The 24,140-nt window shown below is 37.9% G+C and overlaps 4 protein-coding genes, 1 non-coding gene and 1 pseudogene across 7 annotated transcripts; 3 read left to right on the forward strand and 3 right to left on the reverse strand.

The window, feature by feature from the left end:
* The first annotated feature begins 995 nt into the window (after positions 1-995).
* On the forward strand, positions 996-5,155 carry LOC111802491 (allantoate deiminase 2). 2 transcript variants are annotated; one of them, XM_023686881.2, is made up of 12 exons: positions 996-1,269; positions 1,717-1,811; positions 2,361-2,464; positions 2,539-2,623; positions 2,709-2,825; positions 3,069-3,178; positions 3,261-3,366; positions 3,498-3,584; positions 4,171-4,413; positions 4,489-4,614; positions 4,703-4,864; positions 4,960-5,155. In XM_023686881.2, the coding sequence occupies exons 1-12, from the start codon at positions 1,119-1,121 to the stop codon at positions 5,080-5,082; spliced, it is 1,509 nt and encodes a 502-aa protein (XP_023542649.2). In that variant the 5' UTR covers positions 996-1,118; the 3' UTR covers positions 5,083-5,155. The 2 variants fall into 2 exon arrangements, with proteins under 2 accessions (XP_023542649.2, XP_086983102.1); XM_087126976.1 differs by lacking the exon at positions 996-1,269 and adding an exon at positions 2,227-2,282 and having other exon boundaries at positions 1,711-1,811.
* Positions 5,156-5,237: 82 nt separating this feature from the next.
* Positions 5,238-8,511, reverse strand: LOC111802473 (C-type lectin receptor-like tyrosine-protein kinase At1g52310). 2 transcript variants are annotated; one of them, XM_023686857.2, is made up of 6 exons: positions 8,315-8,511; positions 7,887-7,980; positions 7,693-7,744; positions 6,892-7,323; positions 6,148-6,718; positions 5,238-6,060 (listed from the first exon to the last, which is right to left on the reverse strand). In XM_023686857.2, the coding sequence occupies exons 2-6, from the start codon at positions 7,974-7,976 to the stop codon at positions 5,529-5,531; spliced, it is 1,677 nt and encodes a 558-aa protein (XP_023542625.2). In that variant the 5' UTR covers positions 7,977-7,980; positions 8,315-8,511; the 3' UTR covers positions 5,238-5,528. The 2 variants fall into 2 exon arrangements, with proteins under 2 accessions (XP_023542625.2, XP_023542624.2); XM_023686856.2 differs by having other exon boundaries at positions 7,887-7,987.
* A 1,093-nt stretch (positions 8,512-9,604) lies between these two features.
* Positions 9,605-9,711, forward strand: LOC111802773 (U6 spliceosomal RNA). The gene has a single exon (XR_002816309.1). It is a non-coding gene; the product is annotated as a U6 spliceosomal RNA (small nuclear RNA).
* A 509-nt stretch (positions 9,712-10,220) lies between these two features.
* LOC111802159 (protein UNUSUAL FLORAL ORGANS pseudogene) lies at positions 10,221-11,783 on the reverse strand (annotated as a pseudogene).
* Positions 11,784-14,988: 3,205 nt separating this feature from the next.
* Positions 14,989-16,737, forward strand: LOC111802529 (GDSL esterase/lipase At1g71250). The gene is made up of 5 exons (XM_023686935.2): positions 14,989-15,303; positions 15,395-15,522; positions 15,643-15,885; positions 16,019-16,274; positions 16,367-16,737. The coding sequence occupies exons 1-5, from the start codon at positions 15,036-15,038 to the stop codon at positions 16,591-16,593; spliced, it is 1,122 nt and encodes a 373-aa protein (XP_023542703.2). The 5' UTR covers positions 14,989-15,035; the 3' UTR covers positions 16,594-16,737.
* Positions 16,738-17,756: 1,019 nt separating this feature from the next.
* Positions 17,757-20,618, reverse strand: LOC111802160 (peroxidase 7-like). The gene is made up of 3 exons (XM_023686425.2): positions 20,300-20,618; positions 19,119-19,461; positions 17,757-18,466 (listed from the first exon to the last, which is right to left on the reverse strand). Exons 1-3 carry the CDS (start codon positions 20,585-20,587, stop codon positions 18,063-18,065), a joined length of 1,035 nt encoding a protein of 344 aa, XP_023542193.2. The 5' UTR covers positions 20,588-20,618; the 3' UTR covers positions 17,757-18,062.
* Between the last annotated feature and the right edge of the window lie 3,522 nt (positions 20,619-24,140).

The raw sequence follows: 24,140 nt of genomic DNA on the forward strand, positions 1-24,140 counted from the left end.
AGAATGTGGACATCACAACTATTTATTAATTTTATTTTTTTAAATCCAACAATTTTATAATAATAATTAAACAATTAACTTTTAAATAATCATCCTAGTACATAAAAACTGTATTTTCTTATTTAAAAAATAGGTATTTATTGCACACTTTTAATTAAATAACATAATTTTTTTATATAAAGAATTAATAGAATTAATATGTAAGATCATAATCAGTTAGAGAGGTGAACGAAGCATTCCTACAAAAATGTGGAAACCTCTCCTTAATAGACACGTTTTAAAATTATGAAACTGACAAGGATCCATAACGGATCAAAGTAGATAATATCTATTAGCATTAGGCTCGAACCGTTACAAATGATATCGGAATCGGACACCAAACGGATTAGCTTATATGCTTTTAAGCTAAAAAAATATTATATTATAATTATGGTTTAGGCTTATGGGTATATGACAAAATCAAGTTTTTAATCACTATTAATAGTGATGGTGCACGTGATGTCACGTGACAGAACCAGCCAAATCATTTTGGCTCCTTTACCCAATTTCGTTTGTCATTTTCTTTAAAATAAAACACTCAATTATATGAATTTAATGCAATAAAACTGAAATTAGCTCAATAATAAGTTGTATTTATGTATAATTTTTTTAAAAAGATTATTAAAAATTAACGGTAATAATTATTTTTAATTTTTTTATAAAAAATGTGTGGATACTATTTTTAAATAAATAAAAGAAGCTATTTTAAAGTTTAAAAATATTTAATCGAGAGTATTTTTGAAATAAAATATTAACGTATTATTATTATTATTTGAGTATTATTGAAACTAATTTTATTAATTTAACATAATATTTAATTAATTTATATTAGAGAAGAAATTATTAAAATATTTATTGATGAAAATAGAATATAAAGTAATGGCGGCTGAATTTAAGCTTTAAATTAGGCTTTTTGAATTTCTATTTGATTTAAAAAAATGGTTAATATTGTAATAAATAATTTCTGTATTCCGCACCACACAAAAGGGAAATTCCTAAATCCAACAAGGCTTTGCTTCCCGCCTCCGCCGTAGCTCTCCGGCTGCCGCTTCTTCTCCGATTCTGTGCAGCCGCTGGCTATGGCCATTGCCTATGCTAACACCGATTCCATGGCCGCTTTTCTCATCAAGGATCATCATCATCACCACCATTCTTCTCTCTCCTTCTTCTTCAGCTACCTGCTCTTTTTTCTTCTGTTTTCATCTCCTCCCACCGCTTACGCATTTACTGGTATATTTGATTATCTATCTTTCTGGCTTCATCTTGATGTGATATTTCTCTTTACATCTTCGAAATGGAGAATGGATGTTTCTGTGTGAGAATACATGAAACTGAATCGAAATGAATACGGACCACTCGTTTGTACTTTTATGGATAACGTAGATGATGGAATTTCACTCACTGTTATTGAGCTTTGTAAAATCGTTTGTTCTTGTTTCTTGCTGATTTGTGTTTACTCGGAGGAGTTGACAGATCTGATTCTTCTCCTTCCAGTTATCTATCATTGGTGAAATCGTAATAAATATTGTATCATGCTCATTAAAGTCGTCATAGCCATGTCTTATCAGCTTTTATGATGATATTCTAGTTGTCATAGCCTTATGAAATTATTTGTCATGTCACCGAACGGTTGAATCTCGAGTACTGAAAATTGAAAATATTATTCACAATTTTCAGGAGATGTAGCCGAAGATTCAAAGAACAGAAGGGATGATTTGTTTGTGGAAATTCTTAAAGACGAAGCAGTAGGAAGATTGAACGAGCTAGGGAAGGTAGTGGACCATGACCTCTCTCTTTCCATCTCTCTCTGCTAGCTACAATTGTTTGGTGATTATTAAATTTAGTGAATTTTGCATGCATATCTTCGTTTCTTGTATCCGATTGTACTGTTGTTTTCAATTCATATTATAAAAATGTCCATAACTTGTGTTGACCCCTAAATTGATAATTTGAGAAAGTAATGATTCTTGAGAAATATTTATTAGGTTGATTCTTTGGTTTGTTTGAAACATTCCCTTGATTTGCTTATAATTTTTTCTGGCAATTTTATATATCTTCATTGCTTAGAAACCTTATTGTAATTTTGGATGGCGTATTATTGCAAATTTAATATCAAACTCTTCATTCTATGCCATGCTCCATATATTGTAGCTTAGTTTATGAATAGTTGTCCTCCCCGTCCCCCAGATAAACCTGCTGAATTCCAGAGGTTGAGTTCTAATCCAACTTAAAACTGTTCAATGGTGAGTGTTCTGTGTTTATGTTGTAATTATTTCCAGTTGGTAACTCAGAGTTATCTTGCAACTGTCCCCAATTATCAGGTAAGTGATGCTGATCGCTATCTTGAGAGGACGTTCTTGAGTCCAGCTTCTATCAAAGCAAGATTTCTTCTTAAAAAATGGATGGAGGATTCTGGATTAAGAACGTTAGATTTCTACATTTCCTCACCTTGAGTAAGTTTTAATATTGTTCTTGACTCATGTTCATGAACGTTTTCAGGTGGGTGGACTGTATGGGCAATCTACATGGTCGAGCTGAGGGAAGGAATGCAAGTGCTGAAGCTTTACTGATTGGTTCTCACTTGGTGATTATTTGACTTCCCCTAAGCAGAGGCAAGAATTTATGTTACACATCAAGCTGAGATTTGAAATCTCTTCTTTTCCTCGTAGGATACCGTTGTTGATGCTGGAAAATTTGATGGCGCATTAGGCATCATATCTGCTATCTCTGCTTTGAAAGTTTTCTATATGAATGGGAAGTTAGAAGAATTAAAGAGGCCAATTGAGGTTTGGGATATTTTGCTTTCTCATCAGCCATAGTGAATTTAGAAGAAATAATTGACTTGTTTCTCATCTCGACTTCCTCCAATTGTTATCATCTGGGGAAAATTTGGGAAACTGTTTGATGGGCTATCAAATGGAACTCTTAATACACATTAGAGGAACAAACAGGGACATCATTCGTTCTAATACATGACAACATTTTCTACCTTCTCACATTTGGCTATAATCAACCACAAAATTGTGCAGGTGATTGCCTTCAGTGATGAAGAGGGTGTGAGGTTTCAATCAACCTTCTTGGGAAGTGCTGCTATTGCTGGTATTTTACCAGTTTCGTCTTTGGAAATATCAGATAAAAGGTTTGTTGCATAACTCCAAATTCTCTGGATGGATCCTTTTCATTCATTATTACCTGCATATTAATAAATAATCCTTTGTCAGTGGTATGTCAATAAAAGATGTTATTACGGAGAGTGGAGTAGAGATAACAGAGGAGAACTTGTTGCAACTCAAGTATGACCGCAAGTCTGTATGGGGATATGTTGAGGTATGACTCTGAGGGCTCTTCTGAAATTTGCAGTATTTGTTCTTCACTTAAAACTTACTTTTAGAACTTACGTACAATAATCAATACTTTTCGACTATTTTTGAGAACATTATTGTTTACTTTGACCTCAGGTTCATATCGAACAAGGACCTGTACTTGAATGGACTGGTTTTCCTCTTGGAGTGGTTAGGGGCATTGCTGGGCAGTCACGACTAAAGGTACATGAGTTAAACGATCTGAAGGAGACTGAGAAATACTTGCTTAATAACTAATTTAGTTAAAAAATTGCGGTAATCCTTCATTTGAAGTGCTTGCCTTACACTAAAGGTCAGTATCATAACATTTTGAAATATTAATGTTCATGCCGAGTACGAACTTGTTATACGTCATGGTTGATAAACATGTTTATGTTTGGATTTTTACTCCTAAAGTGGAACTTGAAGTAGTACTTTAACCCAAGATACGTTATACGCCATGGTCGAAAAGCTGCAGTATTCGACTACCTAATCCTAAAAGTTACAAAATATATTATATCGTGGTTAATTTACCTACTATTTCCCCTCTTCTTAAGTAGTAGCCATGCTACATTCTGTAGTGAGGTGCTTGGTGGTAAATATAATTTATATATAACATTTAGAGTATTATTGGTGATGAATTTCATATGTTGGTATGTTGGTAATTTATTTATAATAACTGAGAGGAAGAAAATTTTGCTTTCTTGTTTCATGAAAAGATGAACTAGAATGGATTTATTTTAGAATGTGGATTTCGTTTGATAGAGCGATCCATGCACAAAGATTGCAGGTTACAGTGAGAGGTTCTCAGGGGCATGCAGGAACAGTTCCAATGCCTTTGCGCCAGGATCCCATGGCAGCTTCAGCTGAATTGATTGTACAATTGGAAAAGCTCTGTAAGCAACCAGAGAGCTACTTATCTTTTGATGGTCATTGCAGTGATTTTACCTTGAAGTCACTTTCCACATCTCTTGTCTGTACGGTTGGAGAGATATCAACATGGCCCAGTGCAAGTAATGTCATTCCTGGCCAGGTAAGAATTTGATATATGGAGGCACTGCAGACCTTACTTTTTACCAGGCAATTTTTAATGTTCGGCACGTTATAGGTGACCTTCACTGTGGATTTACGTACTATCGATGACATAGGACGAGAAGCCGTGATTTATGAATTCTCTAATCAGGTACATAAAATTTGCAGTAGCCGATCCGTTTCGTGCAATATTGAACGTAAGGTGTGTATCTTCCATCAAGTCCTTAGTGTCCACATTTATCATTTGCTTCCATTACACAACTATAATCTGCTCTGTCCATTCCTTTTAGCATGATGCAAATGCTGTAATCAGTGATTCGGAGCTGAGCTCGCAGCTGAAATCTGCAGCTTCTACGGCCTTAAAAAAAATGGTAGGCGACATTCAAGAGGAAGTACCTATATTAATGAGTGGAGCAGGGCATGATGCAATGGCTATGTCTCATTTGACAAAGGTTTGTTCTCAACTTATGTACCATAATTCTTGCATCGACATGATTATACGATGATGATTATACGATGATGACGACGATAACAAGAGAATTGGCAGGTGGGAATGTTGTTTGTCCGATGTCGTGGAGGCGTAAGTCACTCTCCTGCCGAGCATGTATTGGATGACGATGTTTGGGCTGCAGGTTTAGCAGTAATGGAATTTCTAGAAAACCATCTGTAATGTTATAACCTCTGTTCCCTGTACGCAAAACTAGTAACCTAGTATAAATGCAACATGATAATTCAATTGTACACTCCATCTTTGTTCATTTGCACCTCCCTGTACGTCATTCGTATAAGAAAAGAAAAGGAGAGGAACCGAGTGAACCATTCTGCTTAATAGAAGTTGTTAATCTATGTTAAATAACTGTGTTTATTACACCATTACAGATCGAACTGCACAACAGTTTGACCATGTGGAGTGCGGTCGTGCCATTGTGAACGCGGGGGACTAGGGTTAAGAGGCATTACCGAACACGATTTTGACTTGTACACTTCTGAACATGCCCTAAACTACTCAGAAATTGGGTTAAATATAGCTAGCTACTAGGGGTCCTGTCCTAAACTAACTGGCTTCTTTCCAAGTTGGAGTTTTGCAATAGGAAACTTGAAATCAGATGGATGGTTTTACTTCATAGTGAGAGGTGAGGGTGCCAATTGTTGCAACTGATGAACAACATGCGACATTCTAGGGCGCATGGATGGGACGTGCTGTGTGCAAGCATACACAAGGTCCACCACCTTCTGAACAACACCAGCCTCCGGAATTTCAGAAGTCGATGTGGCTGTGATATGAGGATCCAAGAGATCTAGGTAACGGTGAGCCTGCACGAGGGGCGTCGCCCATTCGAAAATGCTCTGCCAACCAACAGAATCAACTGCCTGTGCAGGCCTTCGACCCGTCACAACTTCAAGCAACAGCACCCCAAAACTATAGACATCGCTCTTTGTCGTTAGCTCATTCCTGTAGACAAATTCGGGAGCAAGGTAACCATAGGTTCCCCCTGCCATCACAGTCCTCTCATGCATCACTTCATATGCAACCAACTTCGACAGGCCAACTCCCATCAGATGTGCTCCAAAATCTTCATCGAGAAGTACATTACTGGCTCGGATATCACGATGTACCACGTGTGGCTTGACCTTGTCGTGAAGGAACCTGTATAGAAAACACGAAAGATGAGTCAGTTATTAATCAAAGTAATAACCCGTGGGGACGAGCCATAAATTGATAAATTGTACATACGCAATCCCTTGGGCAAGAGTCGTGGCGACTTTCATTCGCATGGTCCAATCTAAGCTTCGACCACCTCTTGGGACATGGTAAAGCCATCTATCTAAGGGACCATTAACAATGAATTCATAAACAATGTAGCGGTCACCGTGGTCATAGCAGCATCCTTTCAGGGCAACCAAATTCGGATGACGAAGTTTAGCAACTCTTGCAATTTCAGAATGGAACTCCTTTTTCCTCTGAAAGCTGGACTTCTTTAACCTTTTAATTGCAACTCTTGAACCATCAGGTAAAAGGCCACTGTATGTACCACCTGTTTTCGTGTCTCCAAGAAGACGGTTTCCCTCACTGAAGTTTTTAGTAATCGATCTTAGCTCTTCTTTGGTAAACACCTTCCATGAAGGTGGTACCAATGCAGAAGCTGCAGTATTCGATGGCTTTCGAGACCTTCTCCGCTTTTTGCTCCTCTTGTAGGCAAGAAGCCAAACCACCACAGCTAACGTCGTGCAAACTATCAACCCACTCACAACAGCTAGTATGACTAGATACTCCTTGTGGCATTGCATGTGATGGCATCTACCATCTGATACAAAGAAAAGAACATAACTTCAGTGTGGATTACGACATCTCTCAACGACAAAAACACCAAAGAACGAGTAAATGGAAACACCAAACATGTTAGATTCATTCTATTGAATTGAAAGGTAAAACATGATGGATAATATGATCAGAAGATCTAATAAGATGATGCCATACCTAGATCTATCATGCATATGTAAGGGTGAGAACTGTTGCATTTCTCATCCTTAAGTAACGGTGTTGCCAATCCACCAGATATCAAAGTACATGTTTCTACTGAATCATTCGCGCGGCACGAGACATTTTTGCAATTAGATTGCAAAGCTGAGCTGGGAAACATGGAATCGTTCCATTTTGAAACATTATCTGACCACTTCCAAACAAAATCATTCGAGGAGTTGAACGCTCGGCCACCAACCCAACAGCCACCAAGAGTTCCATTACACAGATTTTGCGCAAAGCTAAACTCCTGATATGTTATCAGTGCTGCTAAGTTCCCACCATACTCGTTACATTGGCTCTCTGATTCATTCCATGATTTAGGGACCGACGTGAAACCGTAGCACTTAGTCTTGTTTGGGCTAATAAACCAACCATGAGGGCACCGACCTAGCCACAGAGACAAATGCAATATGAGGATGCCATATTATAACCATAGTATAACAATGAGAAACAGATTATCGAAACAATTTCTTATACGGATGCAGTATGCTTGAATACAAGGAAGAAAAGAGTAAAGACTCAAAATCTAAATAGGACATGTTACACAATAATCAGCAAGCAGATGAACACTCCGACTTAATTATGAATGAAGAGTTCAAACAGAGAAAAGTCTTTCATATTCAAAAAACAGGAACAACTTTTTTTTTTTTCACAGATTAACGATGTAATCGAAAAAATGCCCCAAAACTTTTTTCTTCCTTCAATTCACCAAATTCTTGGAGATAAAATAGCAACTCTAGAAGGTAACTGTATTACCTTTTGGGTTTTCATTTCTGGAAACAACCGAATGCCCTGACTCGTTGAACATCTACACATCCAAAGGAAACATCATGACATAATTTCCCAAAACCAGGGCACTGCATTTAATTGATTCCAATGGAAAAGCCAAAACCACAATATAAAGTGAAGCAGCAAAGAAGATAAAAACGAGTAAAATTCAAGTTCCTTACAGTATCCTCGGCGCCTATTCTGGACACCCAAATCAACATCAGAAGCAGAAGAAATTGCAAAAAAAGCGGTTTCAACTCCGTCGGAGCCATTACCCTAAACCCTAAGCAAAAAACTCCAAAGATTAGCCAGAAAGAGAATTCGTACTATAACGAGATCGCACAAGAAGAAAAAAACACTTTCATCAGACCTAATTAGCACAGAAAGCACAAAAATCGATATTCCGAAGTGATTCGAACAAATAATTTCACCTAAAATAGCTAAAATTAACGTCTAATTTACATACTCCAGGAAAAAACAATCAAAACATCCACGAACAAGATTAGGACCAACATCAAAATATCTCGGAACGCTCAGTTTGAATGCATCAAAGACAGATGTAGCGAGATTTGGAGGATGAAATTAACGACGAAAACATTAAAAGACTTACCAGCCGACAGGGCGTAGACTTTGAAGATTCACCGTTTTCTTCTCGGCGTCTCCATGTATATAAATTTCAGCATTTCGGACGATGAGACCGACCAGATTTCGAAGAGGTGGTGGTCATTAAGAATCAAGCAAACGGCATTGGAGTGAAGCACTGAGCAGCGCGGAGTAGTTTGGAAGTTAATGCGTTCTGGCGACTCTGACCCCAACTTACTGCTTTGTCTATTTACTTGCAGATATTCTAAAATTACAAATTTAGCCTTCTGTTTTTTTTTTTCCTATTTTGTTTTATTTAATAATTATTAGAGATGTTCATTTTACGGGCGATGATATTCAAACTCGGAGAGGGTTTCTCCATTTAGACAGGTAATGAAAGAGGGAGCGGGGATCATTTTCTCTCCGCTTTAGATAAATAAGGCCGGGGGTACATTATTTTAAATAATTTAAAAAAACGACAACCCGACCTTCTAATTTTAGGTTGGTCCCGTCAGTATAAATATACTCATATAAATCATTTACACATTAATGTTCGTTTTCTAGATCAACTGTACTTTTCCAAAGAGAGAGAAAATGTGAACTTGTAACCGATAGCAAAAATTAACTTCATTCTAAGCTCGACTCCATTTTCTGGAGCCCTCGAACAAAGTACATGAGAATTCTATTGACATGCCTCTGATATCATATTAGGAATCACGATCCTCCACAATGGTATGATATTGTCCACTTTGAGTATAAGCTCTCATGCCTTTGCTTTGAGCTTCCCCAAAACGCCGTGTACCAATGGAGATGTATTTCTTAGTTATAAACTAAACATTACTTATAAACGCACGATCATTTCCCAAATTACTCAATGTGGGACTCCCTCCCAACAACAATCCTCCCCTCGAACAAAGTACACCATAGAGTCTCCCTTGAGACTGCCTATGGGGCCCTCGAACAAAGTACACCTTTTGTTCACCTTCGAGGCTCACAACTCTTTGTTCGACATTTGAGGATTCTATTGACATGGCTAAGTTAAACAAGTGTTCTTACCTTGAGATATTTGATCAACAAGCTAATTTAAATCATACTTTCCCTGGAACTAATTTCTTATCGTTTTGAGTTTCTTGGATATATTTAGACCTAAATGTCTTATTCTTCAATAAAGTTATTAGATCAAATTCCCGAGAGTTGCAATAATTTGGAATGAAATCAAATTGATTTGAGGTTTTAGCATCTGTGAACTAGGGTTTACATATCTAAACACTTGCCCGGGATCTTAGATTCAACTCACTAGGGTTTCCATATCATCAGGGACCACATCTGTGGGACATCCGATAAAATTGGAACGATATAGAGAAGATTAGCATGGTCCCCTGCACAAGGATGATACACACAAATCGAGAAATGGTATCAGAGTCAGACACCGAACGATATGTCAGCCTTCTCGCTGTTTCTCGAAGAAGGGTAGACACGAGGCGGAGTGCCAGTAGGAACACTGGGCCCGAAAGGGGGTGGATTGTGATGTCCCACATTGGTCGGGGAGGAGAACAAAATACCCTTTATAAGGGCGTGGAAACCTTCCCTTAGCAGACGTGTTTTAAAGCCTTGAGGGGAAGTCCGAAAGGGAAAAACAGCCCAAACCCACCGTCGGCCGATATTGTCTGCTTTGGCCCGTTAGATATTGTCATCAACCTCACGATTTTAAAATGTGGTATGCTAGAGAGAGGTTTCTACACCATTATAACGAATGCTTCATTTTCCTCTCCAACCGATGTGATATCTCACAATCCACCTCTTTAAGAGCCAGCATCCTCGTGACACATCACCCGATGTCTAGCTCTGATATTTCCCTCATTTATTTTTTATGTTATTCGTCTAGATCGAGTGCGTGAGTTGTCATCTTAACAATGGTAATAGACATAAAAGCATCCTGTCCAACACTACAGCTAATTAATTAATAACCAATCTACCAAAGATTACAAACTAAAAACCCCATAAAATTAAGCTAAAACTTTTGATTAACCCATGATATTAATTAGCATTGAAATTCTGAAATGGAAGAGAAGAGAGCTGATGAATGAGTCCAGTCACCGGCGTGGCCAACCTCGGATCATAAGCAAACCCATGCAACACCACTTGGTCTTCACCGTCATCATCATTACTTCCAACAATATAGGGACACGGTGGAATCCACTGCCACGTCCTCTTGCACACGTCATACAAAAGCGCAGCCTTATCCCAACACCCTTTTATCATAATCACCACAAATTCCCCATGTGCCACGCAATCAAATCCACTCCCTTTCTCAATCCCCTCAAACTCCACGTAGAGCTGATGTGGCATTCTCTCCATTTCTATCCACGTCATCCCACACCCTTGTAGGGCCCATACCCTTAAGCTCTTTGGAACATTCAGCTTGCTCTTCTCCACCGCCGCCATTAACACCAACTTCCCTCTGCTCTCCAACAAATTTGGAGACCGTAAGAACCGACGCATCGGCGCTTGGATCTTCCACCATTTGTTCTCCGACATGTCGTATGCTAAGATGCTGAATGGGCTATAGTTCATGCAGTAGAATCTTCCGTCCACGTGGACCATTCTGCTGGACTCCAAGCTGCATAGCCGGGGGAGTGTGGATGACGTGGCCCATATGGAGTAGAACCCGCCGCCGTCTATGTGGAACGTCTCCGCGGTGAGGTTTTTCACGGCGTAGGGGGAAATTAAGTCGTCGCCGGCAATGGTTATGTCGACGGAGAATGGCGTTACGGCGAGGCCGATCGACGGAAAAAGGCGCGGTCTTGTCGTTGGGGGAAGTTGGGAGAGTGTCCCTAGAATTGGGTTTGAGAGGATTAGGGTTTTGGGACCTCCGCCGTCCGGTGCCCAGCAGATTAGGCCGCCGGAGGCGGCCACCGGTGAGAATCCCGGCGGGATTAAAGCGAAGGAGAGGCGGTGCCACGCCACGTCGTATGGATCGAAGAGGTAGCCTTCGTAGATGGGGCGGGATTGGCCGCCACAATTTCTGTAAATTTGGGTCTTATTTGCCTTGAGCTTGAAGAAAAGGAACCAATGGCGGCGGTGCGGCGGAAGTAGGAGATACAATTCAAGAAAGGCGGCGGAGAAGAGAAGGCCGTACCATCTTTTACAGACGCAACGAGCTCGGAAGAACGCCGGTGGAGGGAGGAACGCCACGATGCGATCCAGCAGCCTCTCGGGTAGTTTGCTCCAAATTCTTGAATCCATCATGGGTTCTGTCGGGCTCGAACTAGTCGAGCCCGGAAAGCGATTCGAACCCGAAACATTATAGCTAAATGGGAGAGTGATGGAGGAGTTTATGAAATTCATGTTGAGGGAAATGGAAGTTGTGGGGTTGAAGAGATTGTGAAGAAGAGGAAGCTTTTATAGGATGAATTGGAGAGTTTGAATGTTGGTTCTGTCGTTTCGAGTTGTTTTGTCAATGGCCGAGGTTGGAAGGACAATATTCACTTACACACTCGTGCTTAGCCTCCACGTTCGTTATCCTTATTGTTTGTGCTCACTGTTAGACGAACACGACTCTCCACAATGGTATGATATTGTCCACTTTGAGCATAAGCTCTCATGGCTTTGCTTTGGGCTTCCCCAAAAGGCCTCATACCAATGGAGTTAGTATTCCTCACTTATAAACCCATGATCATTCCCTAAATTAGTCGATGTGGGACTTCCATCATCCAACACCTCCCCTCGAACAAAGTGCGCCTCCCCTTAATCGAGGCTCGACTCCTTTGGAGTCTTAGTCATTTTTGACTGCCTTCGAGGAGGGGCTTGGCTCCTTTTCTTTAGGAGTTCTTTGTTCGATATTTGAGGATTTGAGGATTTATCAATCTATTGGCACGACTAAGTTTAGGGCATGGCTCTGATACCATGTTAGACGAACACGACTCTCCACAATGGTATGATATTGTCCACTTTGAGCATAAGCTCTCATGGCTTTGCTTTGGGCTTCCCCAAAAGGCCTCATACCAATGGAGTTAGTATTCCTCACTTATAAACCCATGATCATTCCCTAAATTAGTCGATGTGGGACTTCCATCATCCAACACTCACAATTAGAATTAGACTCGTTGAACTGAAATGTGTATTATCCATATACGTGAGCCTGACCCATAAGTCTCATCTACAACTTTGTTTCTCGGCTTCCTACAATTCCAGGCTTTCATTGTCACAGTACGAACGAAATTCTTAAGATGCTTGATTCTGACATGTTTTATCTCGCTCACATTTTTTCTCTTAGAATATTACATCACGGGTGGAACGAGAGAATACAGATCTACAACGAGGTGGTAGTTTAGAAAGTGATGAGAAACCCTAGAAAACACGAGGACAAGATCTTTCGTGGGTGCAGCTCAAACAAAGAAGAGTCTAGTCTGAATACTGGCTCGGCTTGCCCGTTTGTTGCTAGGTCCGGGAATGGCGTCGGGCGAGGGAGTTTGATAATTTTGATGTAATAATTCATCCTTGTGCTACAGAAATGTGGCTGTTGCTTGGTTTTGTTAAGGGTATGCAAAATCTGAGTCAGAATTCAATGAGTTGTTCTTGTCAATCCCTTTCATTTTCTAAAGAGGAAAAAGCTCTTTTAATCACTTTTGGAAATATTTGTCCTCCTTTAAGAAATGTCCCTTATTTAGCATAAAGTTGAGTGTTTTGTTTTGGAAATTTTAGTGTTCCTTGAAGCAACCCTTCTTCTTCCACTTCTACTTCTGCTGTTCATACATCTTTTCCTTCTGCTACTTCCCTTCCCTTCACTCTATTTTCACCTCTTCGTTAACTCTCATCAAACTTGCTGAAATTTGGGCCTTTCGTCAAAGTTTGTGATATCCCACGTTGGTTGGTGAGGAGAACGAAACACCCTTTATAAGGGTGTAGAAACCTTTCCCGAGCAGACACGTAATGGGGAAGTCTATAAGGGAATGCCCAAAAACCTTGAGAGAAAGCTTAAATAGGACAGTATCTAGATGAGCACCGGTTTTGCTGGGTAACTCTAAAAGATGTGTTTAAAGCCTTGAGGGGAAGCTCGAAAGGGAAAGTCCAAAGACAATATCTACTAGCGGTGGGTCTAGGCCGTTACAAACTTAAACTTAGATTTTAAAAGTAGGGTTGTTAAAAGCGTGTTATGAGTTCCTTTCATGAACATTAAACGTTTGGTTGGGCTCAAGAAAAATCAGTAAGACTATAAACTTTTGATGTATAATTCTCAAACTTCATATTAGAACATGAAAGTTATACGGAAGTTAACGGTAGCTATCGCCGTTAATCGATTGGAATGTCAATGCTCTTACTTAAAAAAAAAAAACCTTAGTATTATAAATACTGAGTACGTGACTCCACTGTTGGGTCGAATTCATACAAACATGCTAGATGGCTGGACCTATCCTTCCATAATCTTTCATTTTGATGTGCATAGGTATGAGTGCCAAATCAAATATGTCTTAGAATATTGTATAGGAGGAGACATGGTGTTGCCTCTCCACCACCTTGACTCTGATAGCCTAAGGAATATGCGTGTGTCGTGACATGGACAATCGTCGTAAGACGAGTGTTTTAAACGTTTTTCTTTAGGGATAGGATTCTAAGGATAGTGTCAAGTGGTACGTATGTGCCAACATGGCACTATTTTCCATGTGTCTGAGGTTGTGTTAGAGGGTCAGACTTCAACGTGTTGTGTATAAATGACTTGGAATCTAAAAGGATCATGCGTCAATAATGCAATGATGAATGGATGTTTAGGAGGTCTCAAATACGAAGTTAACTAATGGGTTAGTACGATTAAATACTAGTTTGCATCATTATGTTCCTAGTAAGTCATAAACCCCGACACATATGTGTATCATGACATGGGTAAGCTTCAGTAGAGCATTTTAAAGTTGAACCAACAAAAGATCCAAACATATTTCAATGAAGTTTCGAATCAATAGCGTTTGAGTTATGTTTTTAAATAACCAAGAGGATGTAATAAAGCAAGGTTGAGTCTTAGAACTTAACTTGGAGTAGAGGAAAGTCGGCTAGAGTCACGAACGAGGAAAATACACATATAGACAACATGAAGTGAAGCTTGGTTGATGATAAAAAAAAACTCACCTAATGTATGTCAGAGACACACAGAAGAGTAAAAAAAATGTATATTAGGGTTTGATTTCTCCTTAAGATTGACCATGACAGTGTGCCAGTCATGGTGTTGCACAATGTTAGGTTTTGGAGCCTGCTCAACCGTCTTACACAGTAAACTCAACCGTCTTCCTTGCATTTTCTCTCTCCTGTTCTTTGTGTTCATCTAGATCGAGTGTGTTGTTGTGCCATCCTAACACACAATCCTCTAATTGTCACGATCGAGTGTGTTGTTGGTCCTAGTTCGACAAACACTATACTTATTACGTGCAAATTTCTCTTGTCGGTCACGTTCTTCCCTTCAAATTCACGTCTAACGACAATTATCTCGAGTAATATTTGGAAGCGATCTAAGTTTAAGAGTGATTAGTGAAAGAAGAGGCAGTTACAAAGAGATTGATGCATGAAATACACCTGTCTCCAAAGCGATATACATGAAAGTTCCCTCATTCAAGACTGATCAAGCAAGACGCACATGAGCCAAAATGGCTGAGATTCGCCATCAAAACAACTTTACCCTTATCCCTCTTATAAAGCCACACAAACTCCTCCATCTTCAAACCACAAACAAATCCCATTTTCTCTCAATATTTCCTCTTACAATGACGAAACGTCGTCCCGCCACCGCCACCGTCACCGCCACTCTGGTCCTCGTCCTCGTCCTCGTCCTGTTCGAATGTTCGAAGCAGATGGCCTTAGCGGAAAATGGGGTCCCGGCGATCTTCGTGTTCGGAGACTCTCTTGTGGATGTTGGTAACAATAATTTTCTTCATTCAGCTGCTAGAGCTAACTTTTACCCTTATGGGATTGATTTTCGTGGTGGTCCGACCGGGAGATTCTCTAATGGAAGAACTGTTATAGATATGATTGGTAAATCTAATTACTTGATTATTGATTAATGATGGCTATTAAGGGTTTTAATGATTGATGTGTTCTTGATTCGTGTTGATTTGACTTGTAGTTGACTACCTTGGAATTCCGAACGCTCAAGAGTTTGCAAATCCCGACACTTCGGGAGATAGAATCCTTAAAGGTGTTAATTACGCTTCGGCGGCTGCTGGCATCCTCGACGAGACCGGTAGACACTATGTATGTTTTCATGGACTTTGTGTTTGTTAAATTGGGGATTTTCGTGTTCGTGGGTTGGATTAGGTTGCTAGGACCGGTAGACCCAATTGTTCTGATCGTAAATTTATGGTGTGAGTGCAGGGAGAGAGGTACAGTTTGAATCAACAAGTGGTGAACTTTGAAAGCACTCGGAATGATTTAAGAAAATCAATGGACAATTGGAATTTGACTCGCTACTTATCGAGATCCATAGCTTTCATGGCGTTTGGAAGCAACGATTACATAAACAACTACCTTATGCCAAATCTCTATACTTCTAGATTCAGATACACCTCCAACCAGTTCGCCAACCATCTTCTAAACAGCTATACTCGACAGCTTCTCGTGAGTTGTTTAACGAGTCGGTTTAGAATGAAAAGTCATTCCAAACGGGCCTTAATTGTTCGTTTTTTAAATTTTCAGAACAAAATCAGGTATGATTTTTACTAAGAAATGTCGAAACTCCATGCATGCACAGGCACTACGAAGTGCAGGGCTGAGGAAGTTTGTGGTGGCCGGAATTGGGCCGTTGGGTTGCATTCCGAACCAACGCGCGACTGGTGTGGCGCTTCCGGGGCGGTGTGTGGACAACGTGAATGAGATGCTGGGAGATTTTAACGAAGGGTTGAGATCGCTAGTAACTCAATTGAATAGCCAGTACCCGGATTCGTACTTCGTGTACACCAATATCTATGGCATTTTTGGTGACATCTTGAACAACCCAGATACCTATGGTGAGTGATAGAAACAATGAACCTCTATAATAGTATGATATTGTCTATTTTGAGTATAAGTTTTCGTGACTGTATGGTTAAATGTGTGGTAGGGTTTCGAGTGGTGGACACCGCATGCTGTGGAGTTGGGTTAAACAGAGGCCAAATAACGTGCTTACCACTCCAATTTCCATGCCTTAACCGAGATGAGTATGCGTTTTGGGATGCCTATCACCCAACGGAGGCTGCCTCCGTCGTGCTTGCCGACCGAGCTTTCAGAGGTCCACCCTCTGATTCCTACCCCATCAATATCCAACAGTTGGCTCTCCTATCTTTATAATCGCGCACCACAGCCACCTCTCTTTCTACTGTAATGTTTGTGCTACTCAAGTCGATGAAGACACCATGTATCCATATGAATATGAATATGAATGTATAAACGTTCTAAGTTCCCGAATTAAAATTCAAGGACTAAATTTGAATACTTTAGAAGTATATACTAATGTAAAAAAATAACTTAGGTATCGAAATTCAATCTAGTCGATATTGGATCTAGTTCTTATCCATTATCATTTGCTCATTTCTATAGAAAGCAACATGGGCACTGAAGGGGATCACTCGGGTAAGGTCGGTATACGACTCATATTGCTCGTGCACACATGACGAGCTTGTTGTCAGTCAACACACTCTTCGGCTTCATGATGACGACATAGGTGTTAAGAACCACGACTCTCCACCATGGTACGATGTTGTCCACTTTAAATATAAGCTCTCGTAGATTTGCTTTTAGTTCCCAAAAAGACTTCATACCAATGAAGATAGCATTCGTAGACCTGTTGAGTTCAGTTGTTGAGTTCAGTAGATGACCAAATATCTGTGCCCTTGCTTCGGTCACTCCCTTATTGACTGCTGCAGCAACAATAATCTTCAGGCCCTTGCTCAGAAGGTTCTTACCTTCAAAAGAAACTAAGGCAACCAACATGTTATTTCCCTAGAGCGGTGAACTTTCAAACAAGCATTTAGTGTAACGACTCAAGCCCACCGCTAGTAGATGTTGTTCTTTTTAAGTTTTCTCTCTCGGGCTTCCTCTCAAAGTTTTTAAACGGCTCAAGCCCACCGCTAGTAGATATTGTCCTCTTTAGGTTTTTCCTTCTCGGACTTCCTCTCAAAGTTTTTAAAACGCGTTTTCTAGTGATAGGTTTCCACATCCTTATGAAAGGATGTTTCGTTCTCCTCCCCAACTGACTGTCAAAATGGGTCATATTCAGAATTTGTATTGAACTAACCACACACAGTATGATAATTAGTAGTAGTTTAGGGGAGTAAGACCTGCACCACAGCCAAAACGATGGTCAAAAGTAGAGGTGTCGGATCGGGTTGAATTGAGAAATTTTTTTGGACTAATCCAAAAGTTCGGGTTAATTGGATTGATAACCGCGATAAGATTAAATGAGAGAAAAATACAAAATTGTATAACATAAGTCAAAAGAATGATACTCATCCGTATAACAATAGAAACAGGTCAAGTATCCTTCTGATCGGTATAACACTACCGAACAAGATTGATTTCTTGTTACAAAGTGTGATAAACACAATCAATCATAGCCAAATACAACTCCGAGGATCATTTGGAGCTCGAGTTTGGTGGCAAGTATGTTTAAATAAGAACACTTCAATCTTAAAATAAGAACACAAAACACATCAATTGGAGCAGCAAATTACCAACAACCAAACAAAACTTAAAAAGATATTCAACAAAAGTAATCAATCATCCAGGCATGAAGATCATAGAAGACAAGACAAAATCAATTAATAATTCCTACAACTGCAGTTGGTTCGAATCTCCCCTTCAAAAAGATCAGTAAGAACTTGAACATTCCCAAGCTTAGCCATGGACACAGCAAATTGGAGGCGGAAAAGGGATGGCTGATACGCCAAAGCCTTGACGATGGGCGCAGTTCTTCGATCAGTATACAGAGCTGAATCGCTCGGCAAAAGACCCATCTTTTTCGGTAGATTCGTGTAGTAGGCGTTGTCGAATTTGTTTGGTGTCGTGGCGTCAAGGTCGACGTAATCCGATGCCCATCGGCATTTTCTTCTCAAGAAATTGACGTAGCTTGTGCTCATTGATGGGTCTGGTTTGCCCGTTCCGCTGTAGTTGTAAAGCCTGCTCTGTATCGACCCGCATGACGCTCTGCCGATGGTGTGTGCGCCTGAAATATCATTCAAATTCTTAAGAAATTTTGATATGTCAGGAATCACCACTAGTCTGCAATGGTATGATATTGTCCATTTTAACTTTGTTTTGAGCTTCCCAAAATGACTTACACTATTTGTTCGACACTTAAGTAATTTTTGACTTACACTATAAAGCCTCTCCTGAGGGGCCTATGAAGCCCTCAAATAGCTTCCCTTAATCGAGGCTCGACTCCTTTGTAGTCCTCGAACAAAGTACACCTGATACTTAGTCACTTTTCACTTACACTATAGAGCCTCTCCTGAGGCCTATGGAGCTCTCAAACAGCCTCTCCTTAATCGAGGCTCAACTCCTTCTCAGGAGTCCTCGAACAAATAAAGTACACCATTTGTTCGACACTTAAGTCACTTTTGACTACATGGCTCAAACTCACAACTTCTTTATTCGACATTTGAAGATTCTATTGACATTGTTAAGTCAAGGTCATGGCTCTGATACCATGTTAGGAATCACGACTCTCCACAATAGTATGATATTGTCCACTTTGAGTATAAGCTCTCGTGACTTTGGTTTGAGATTTCTAAAAGACCTTGTACCAATGAAAATGTATTCTTTACTCATAAACTCAAATTAGACGCATAAGCTTGAGTGATTTAAGAGTTTTGAACCTGAAAGAACGACCAAATCCACGAGATTCAAGCCCAGAGATTGGTATCGTTCGATGAGATCAGTGATGCCTTCAAGACCCATTGGTACCAATCCAGTTTCGCTGCCAATGGAATCCACTCCATCTCGTCTACCATAAGGCACCGTCCAATATGGGCCGCCGACGAGAATGGTGGCCTCTCGGGCGGCGGCGGTCAGAATATCTGCGCAAGAAACTGTTTTGGGGCATTTTTTCTCTACCTCTGCTTTGATGTCGTCGATCACTTCGAACCCTCTCAGCGTCTTGCTCGCCGGAGCCCTCCTCTCGCTTCCCTCGTAATCCAGAAGAATCGAAGCGTCGCAGCCCTGCGGTTTCACCACCCCGGCCGGCGGCGGCTTTGTTAGTGGCTTTCCATTTGGAAAATTTTCATAGATACCCTTCTTCACTTTTTATGATCAATTAATCATTTTTCTCTTAAAAAAAAAAAAAAAAAAACATCTAATTTAATGACTCTCCCGTGGTATGATATTGTTCTTCCAAAAGCCTTGCACCAATGAAACAGAGTATTCTTTGTTTATAAACACATGATCATTCTCTAAATATGTAGGACTTTCATCATCCAACCTTAAATATTTTAAAAAATTATTTCTAATTTGAATAGAAACTATCCGAGCACAGTAGAGAATTTATGCCCAGTTTGTAGTTGAGGATGCTTCTACAGACTACAATTTAGACGTAGAGGGAGCTCGATTTTCAAGCCAAACTCAAAAATACCCTTTAATTTTTAAAAATGTTTTAAAAAATATATTAAATTTTTTTATAAATTTTTTTAAAAATACCCATAAAACCAACATTGATATAAAAAATTCAAAATTTCTAAAAATATTAATGGTAAAAAATTTAAGATATTTTTTAAACAAAGTCCAAATTACTTTAAGAAAAAAAAAATCTCATATTAAAACTTTTAAAAAATTAATGGTATTTTTGAAATAAAATGTAAAGACGAGGGGTATATTCGTAAATGTAGCATATTTTTTTTTTAAATAGAAATAAAATGAAAAATAGGTTGATATATATAGTAAAATTCGAAGATAATCGAAGCTAAATTGGTAAATATAAAAGAAAAATTAGAAAATTCTCTCATTTTCTTGGGAATATTAAATTTTTTAAAATTATATTATAAAATTGATAATGAATTTTTACCCTGACAACGCAGTCGTGGAAATGGAGTCTGATGATGCTGGCGGCAATAGTGTTATCCTTATCGTACCACTGCTTGAGTTTCCGGTGAATGATGCCGTCGACGCCGGGGCAACTTTTCCGGTAGAATCCGTACGAAAGAAAGTCGTCGAAATCTGAAGACTCCGGCAACTGTGGAACCTCAAGGCTCGTGTATTCTTCCCCGTCATCATCGTACTCTTTGTCGGCCGACGTCACCACGGCGGCTGCCTGAATTAGGAAAATAACTGACAACAAGACCACCGCTTTCATTTTTGCTCGAACCCTGTCCGTAACCCTCTTGGATACCTTCAATATATACATATATATATATATATATATATAGATTTTTATGGGAACTACGTGATGGGCACTTTCGGAATGAGAGGAGGACATGGCAGCATGTTCGTTAAGGTGTTTCTTCTACATCGTTGACAATTGTGATTATTTTAATGTTTCAAACATTTTCTTTGAAGACTTTTTAATTAATTAGTCTAAAAAATTATGGTGTGATTAAAAAAATTAAAACTTTAAATGATTTGAGGTTTAAATGAAATTGTTTCACGGTAATAATGAAATTGACAGTTTTGTATTGTTAGATGTAGAAAAATGTCATTACTGAATTGAAAGTGTTTGAACTCGTCCTCTTTTTGTCAATCTACTTCACTAACGGAAAGACGGGAAGTCATTCTGGGCTCTATCCAACTTATCTCGACCAACACCCTAAAACAGTGAATTTGGACTAGTCAAAACTTTCTTGAGTTCTACTAAAACAATGAATTTGGATAAACACGACTCGTGTTCAGCCTCAATCTGTTCTTACGTTCTGCTCTAGGAGCAAACATCTGATTTTCGTATTTACTTCTAAATAGTTATTAAGAGGTAGATCCGCTTCTGATTTTTAATATATATATATATATATATATATATATATATATATATATATATATATTTAAAAAAAAAATTAAATTTTATTTAATAAAATATGAATTTTCATGGTAAAATAAATTATTTAAAAATTTAAAATAAATTTGATAATAAGATAGTAGGGACTAAATTATTATTTTGTAACGAGAGTAGATAATTTACTCATTTGGGCTTCCTTTAAAAGTTTTTAAAATGTCTTTATAAAGAATGTTTTGTTCTCCTCTCTAACTAACTCATGAGATCTCACAGTCTACTCTTTTTCGAGATTCTAGCTGTACTCGTTCCCCTTTTCCTAAAAACACCACCCTCTTTGTCCTCCATTCCTCGGATTTCCACAAAAAAAAAAAAAAAAAAAAAAAAAAAAAAAAAAATCGATTTGGGTGTTGTTTCTAGAGTTAATATGATTTGGGTTTCTACTCGAGCTGTTGAACACTTTGTTTTAAAATATCGTCACCGATCCAGTATGGTCACTGATATTTTTTTAATATTCTTAAAAGTTCAATGATATTTTAAAATTTTCATTAAGAATATTTCTTTTAAAAATTTAGAAATATTTTTAAGAGAAAATAGAAGAATGTATTTTTATTAATTTAGGCTAAAATAAATAATTAAAATAATATATTTATTAACAAAATCAACATTGTGTAAAGTGGTATGAATAATTGAGGCACTGAATTATCATGAAATTAATGATTTTTTGATGATTAAATGCTTATGCAAACTATAATTAATGTACTTCTTTTGTCACACTCTGTTTGGACAAGGCATCTTTTTTTATTCTTTATTATTTATTTTTTAATTTTATAAATCACTTAATTAAACTTAATTAATTAATTTGGTTTAGCTGCCTGATTTGACCTTTAATTCCCTCTTATAGCCCAAACAAACAATTGATTCACGTTACCATTTTGACTTTGCTTTATTATAATTGAATTACTTTGACCCGACCTATAAAATGTTCCATTAATACCCTTATATTTAAAAAGTACCCATAAATTTTTAAAACTTGCATTAACGTTCATAACTTTTATTAAAGAAAAATTCAAAAAATTCTGACGTTAATATAAGAACAAAAATTTTTTATTGACACTTCATAAATTATCTTAAATTTTTTTAAACTTCCTGAATATTTTTTAAATGTGATATCACTGTAAATATATATTTTAATTATTTTTAAAAAAAATTAAAAATATTTTAGAAGTTTTTTTTTTTTTTATTTTAAATAAAATTATGTTTTAGTAGTTTACCTATTGTGAGTTTGAATTAGTTATGAATATATCTTAATATCGTTAATATTTAAAGAATATATTAGTTATGAAATATATTTTATGTATTAATATTTTTTTATGATTTGATTAATAGTATATTTTATTTTATAGTTAGTTTATATTTTACTTATTGGTAGGTATTAGTTGGTAGCTTCTATCATATTTAAACTTTGTGAATATCAATCAAGATTGAACGTTCTATCCCAATTCTATTTTTCATTTTTTAATTTTTTATTATAATATTTTCAGATCTCTTCTCACTTTTGAGGGTAGATATTCTGTCACACTTTTTAAATATTTTTAAAATAAAATTCAACTGTTACTATTTACGGTAAATATATTTTTGAACATTTTTTTTTTTAAGTTGGAGAGTATTATTGAAACTTTTGAAAGTGTCCGTCTCATTAAAACATAGATAGAGACAAATAGGAATAACCGAACCACGTCTACAAAATGTCGTATTATGTCGGGCGTCAAAATTATATATATTTCTAAAAAATTCAAATCTCTATCCACATAATCGAACTAATTAAAAAAGTGATTGAACCCTTTTTATTTTAAGATGAATAAATGTGAATACTGCAAATTTTCTCCAAAGAACAAAGACAAGAACATAATATTCTTATTCCCTTTGCTGCTTTCTTTCTCGTGATTGAGCCATTTTGGAGACAAACTAAGGAACAATGTCTCACATTGCCATTAAAATATTAACATTAATGGAATTTTGTGTTCAAATTGGAAGACGAGAGCTACACATCCGAGTTACATTTTCGACGACCCATTCTCGACCCACATAATAAAAAAAAAAAAATCTCAATCGTAATTGGCGGCTAGCTGACAGAAAGCTCGTTAAGTTTCGTTTCCCTCCTGACACGATACAACAACATTCATCTTCAAATTTTTTTTTTTTAGCCCGTGCTCAATCATAAGTAGTCCATGCCACAACCCAATTTCAGACAAAGTCACTATACGTGAGCTGCATTTTCGATAAGGGTGACGTCTACCCAATGCCAGAAAGTCAAAGAAGTTGGTGATCTGGGTTGTAAGGACGAGGTAAGATGTGTATATGAAAGCCCTTCTCGATTAGAAATAAAACCCACATTAATTAATGTCGGATAGCAGAAAACTCACTAAGCTTCGTTTTCCTCCTGACACGATACAACAACATTCATCTTCGAGTTTTCAGCAACCCATGCTCCGACATGAGCAGTCCACGACACAAACCCGTTCTAATACCTTCTCGACGATCTAATAAAAAAATCATTTAACAATAATTACTTTTTTTCTTACTTGACAAGAAATATATTAATTCACAACTACCCTTACCTACATAATATATATATTCTTCATGGGCTGGCTTTGTAGGGAGTTTTTAGTAATCTTCCACTTTGATTGACTGTCCCTTGGAGTGCTCCAAATTGGGTTTGTACAACATTAATATAAGATGTCACAAATTAACCTTAAAAAGAATTTACAATAGTATTATTATTTTTTATCCCGCTTTTATACGCCCATCGACTATTTTTACGGTACACAATCCTAGGTTATGAAGATATATAACTCAATTTTAGACACGTGTGTCATTATCGCACTTTTGCGACAACTAGATAGCGATTGTGCGACACTTGTTC

The sequence above is a fragment of the Cucurbita pepo genome, chromosome 9 (genome assembly GCF_057944985.1).
Source record: "Cucurbita pepo subsp. pepo isolate OVF chromosome 9, ASM5794498v1, whole genome shotgun sequence".
In the NCBI taxonomy this organism is placed as follows: Eukaryota; Viridiplantae; Streptophyta; class Magnoliopsida; order Cucurbitales; family Cucurbitaceae; genus Cucurbita; species Cucurbita pepo.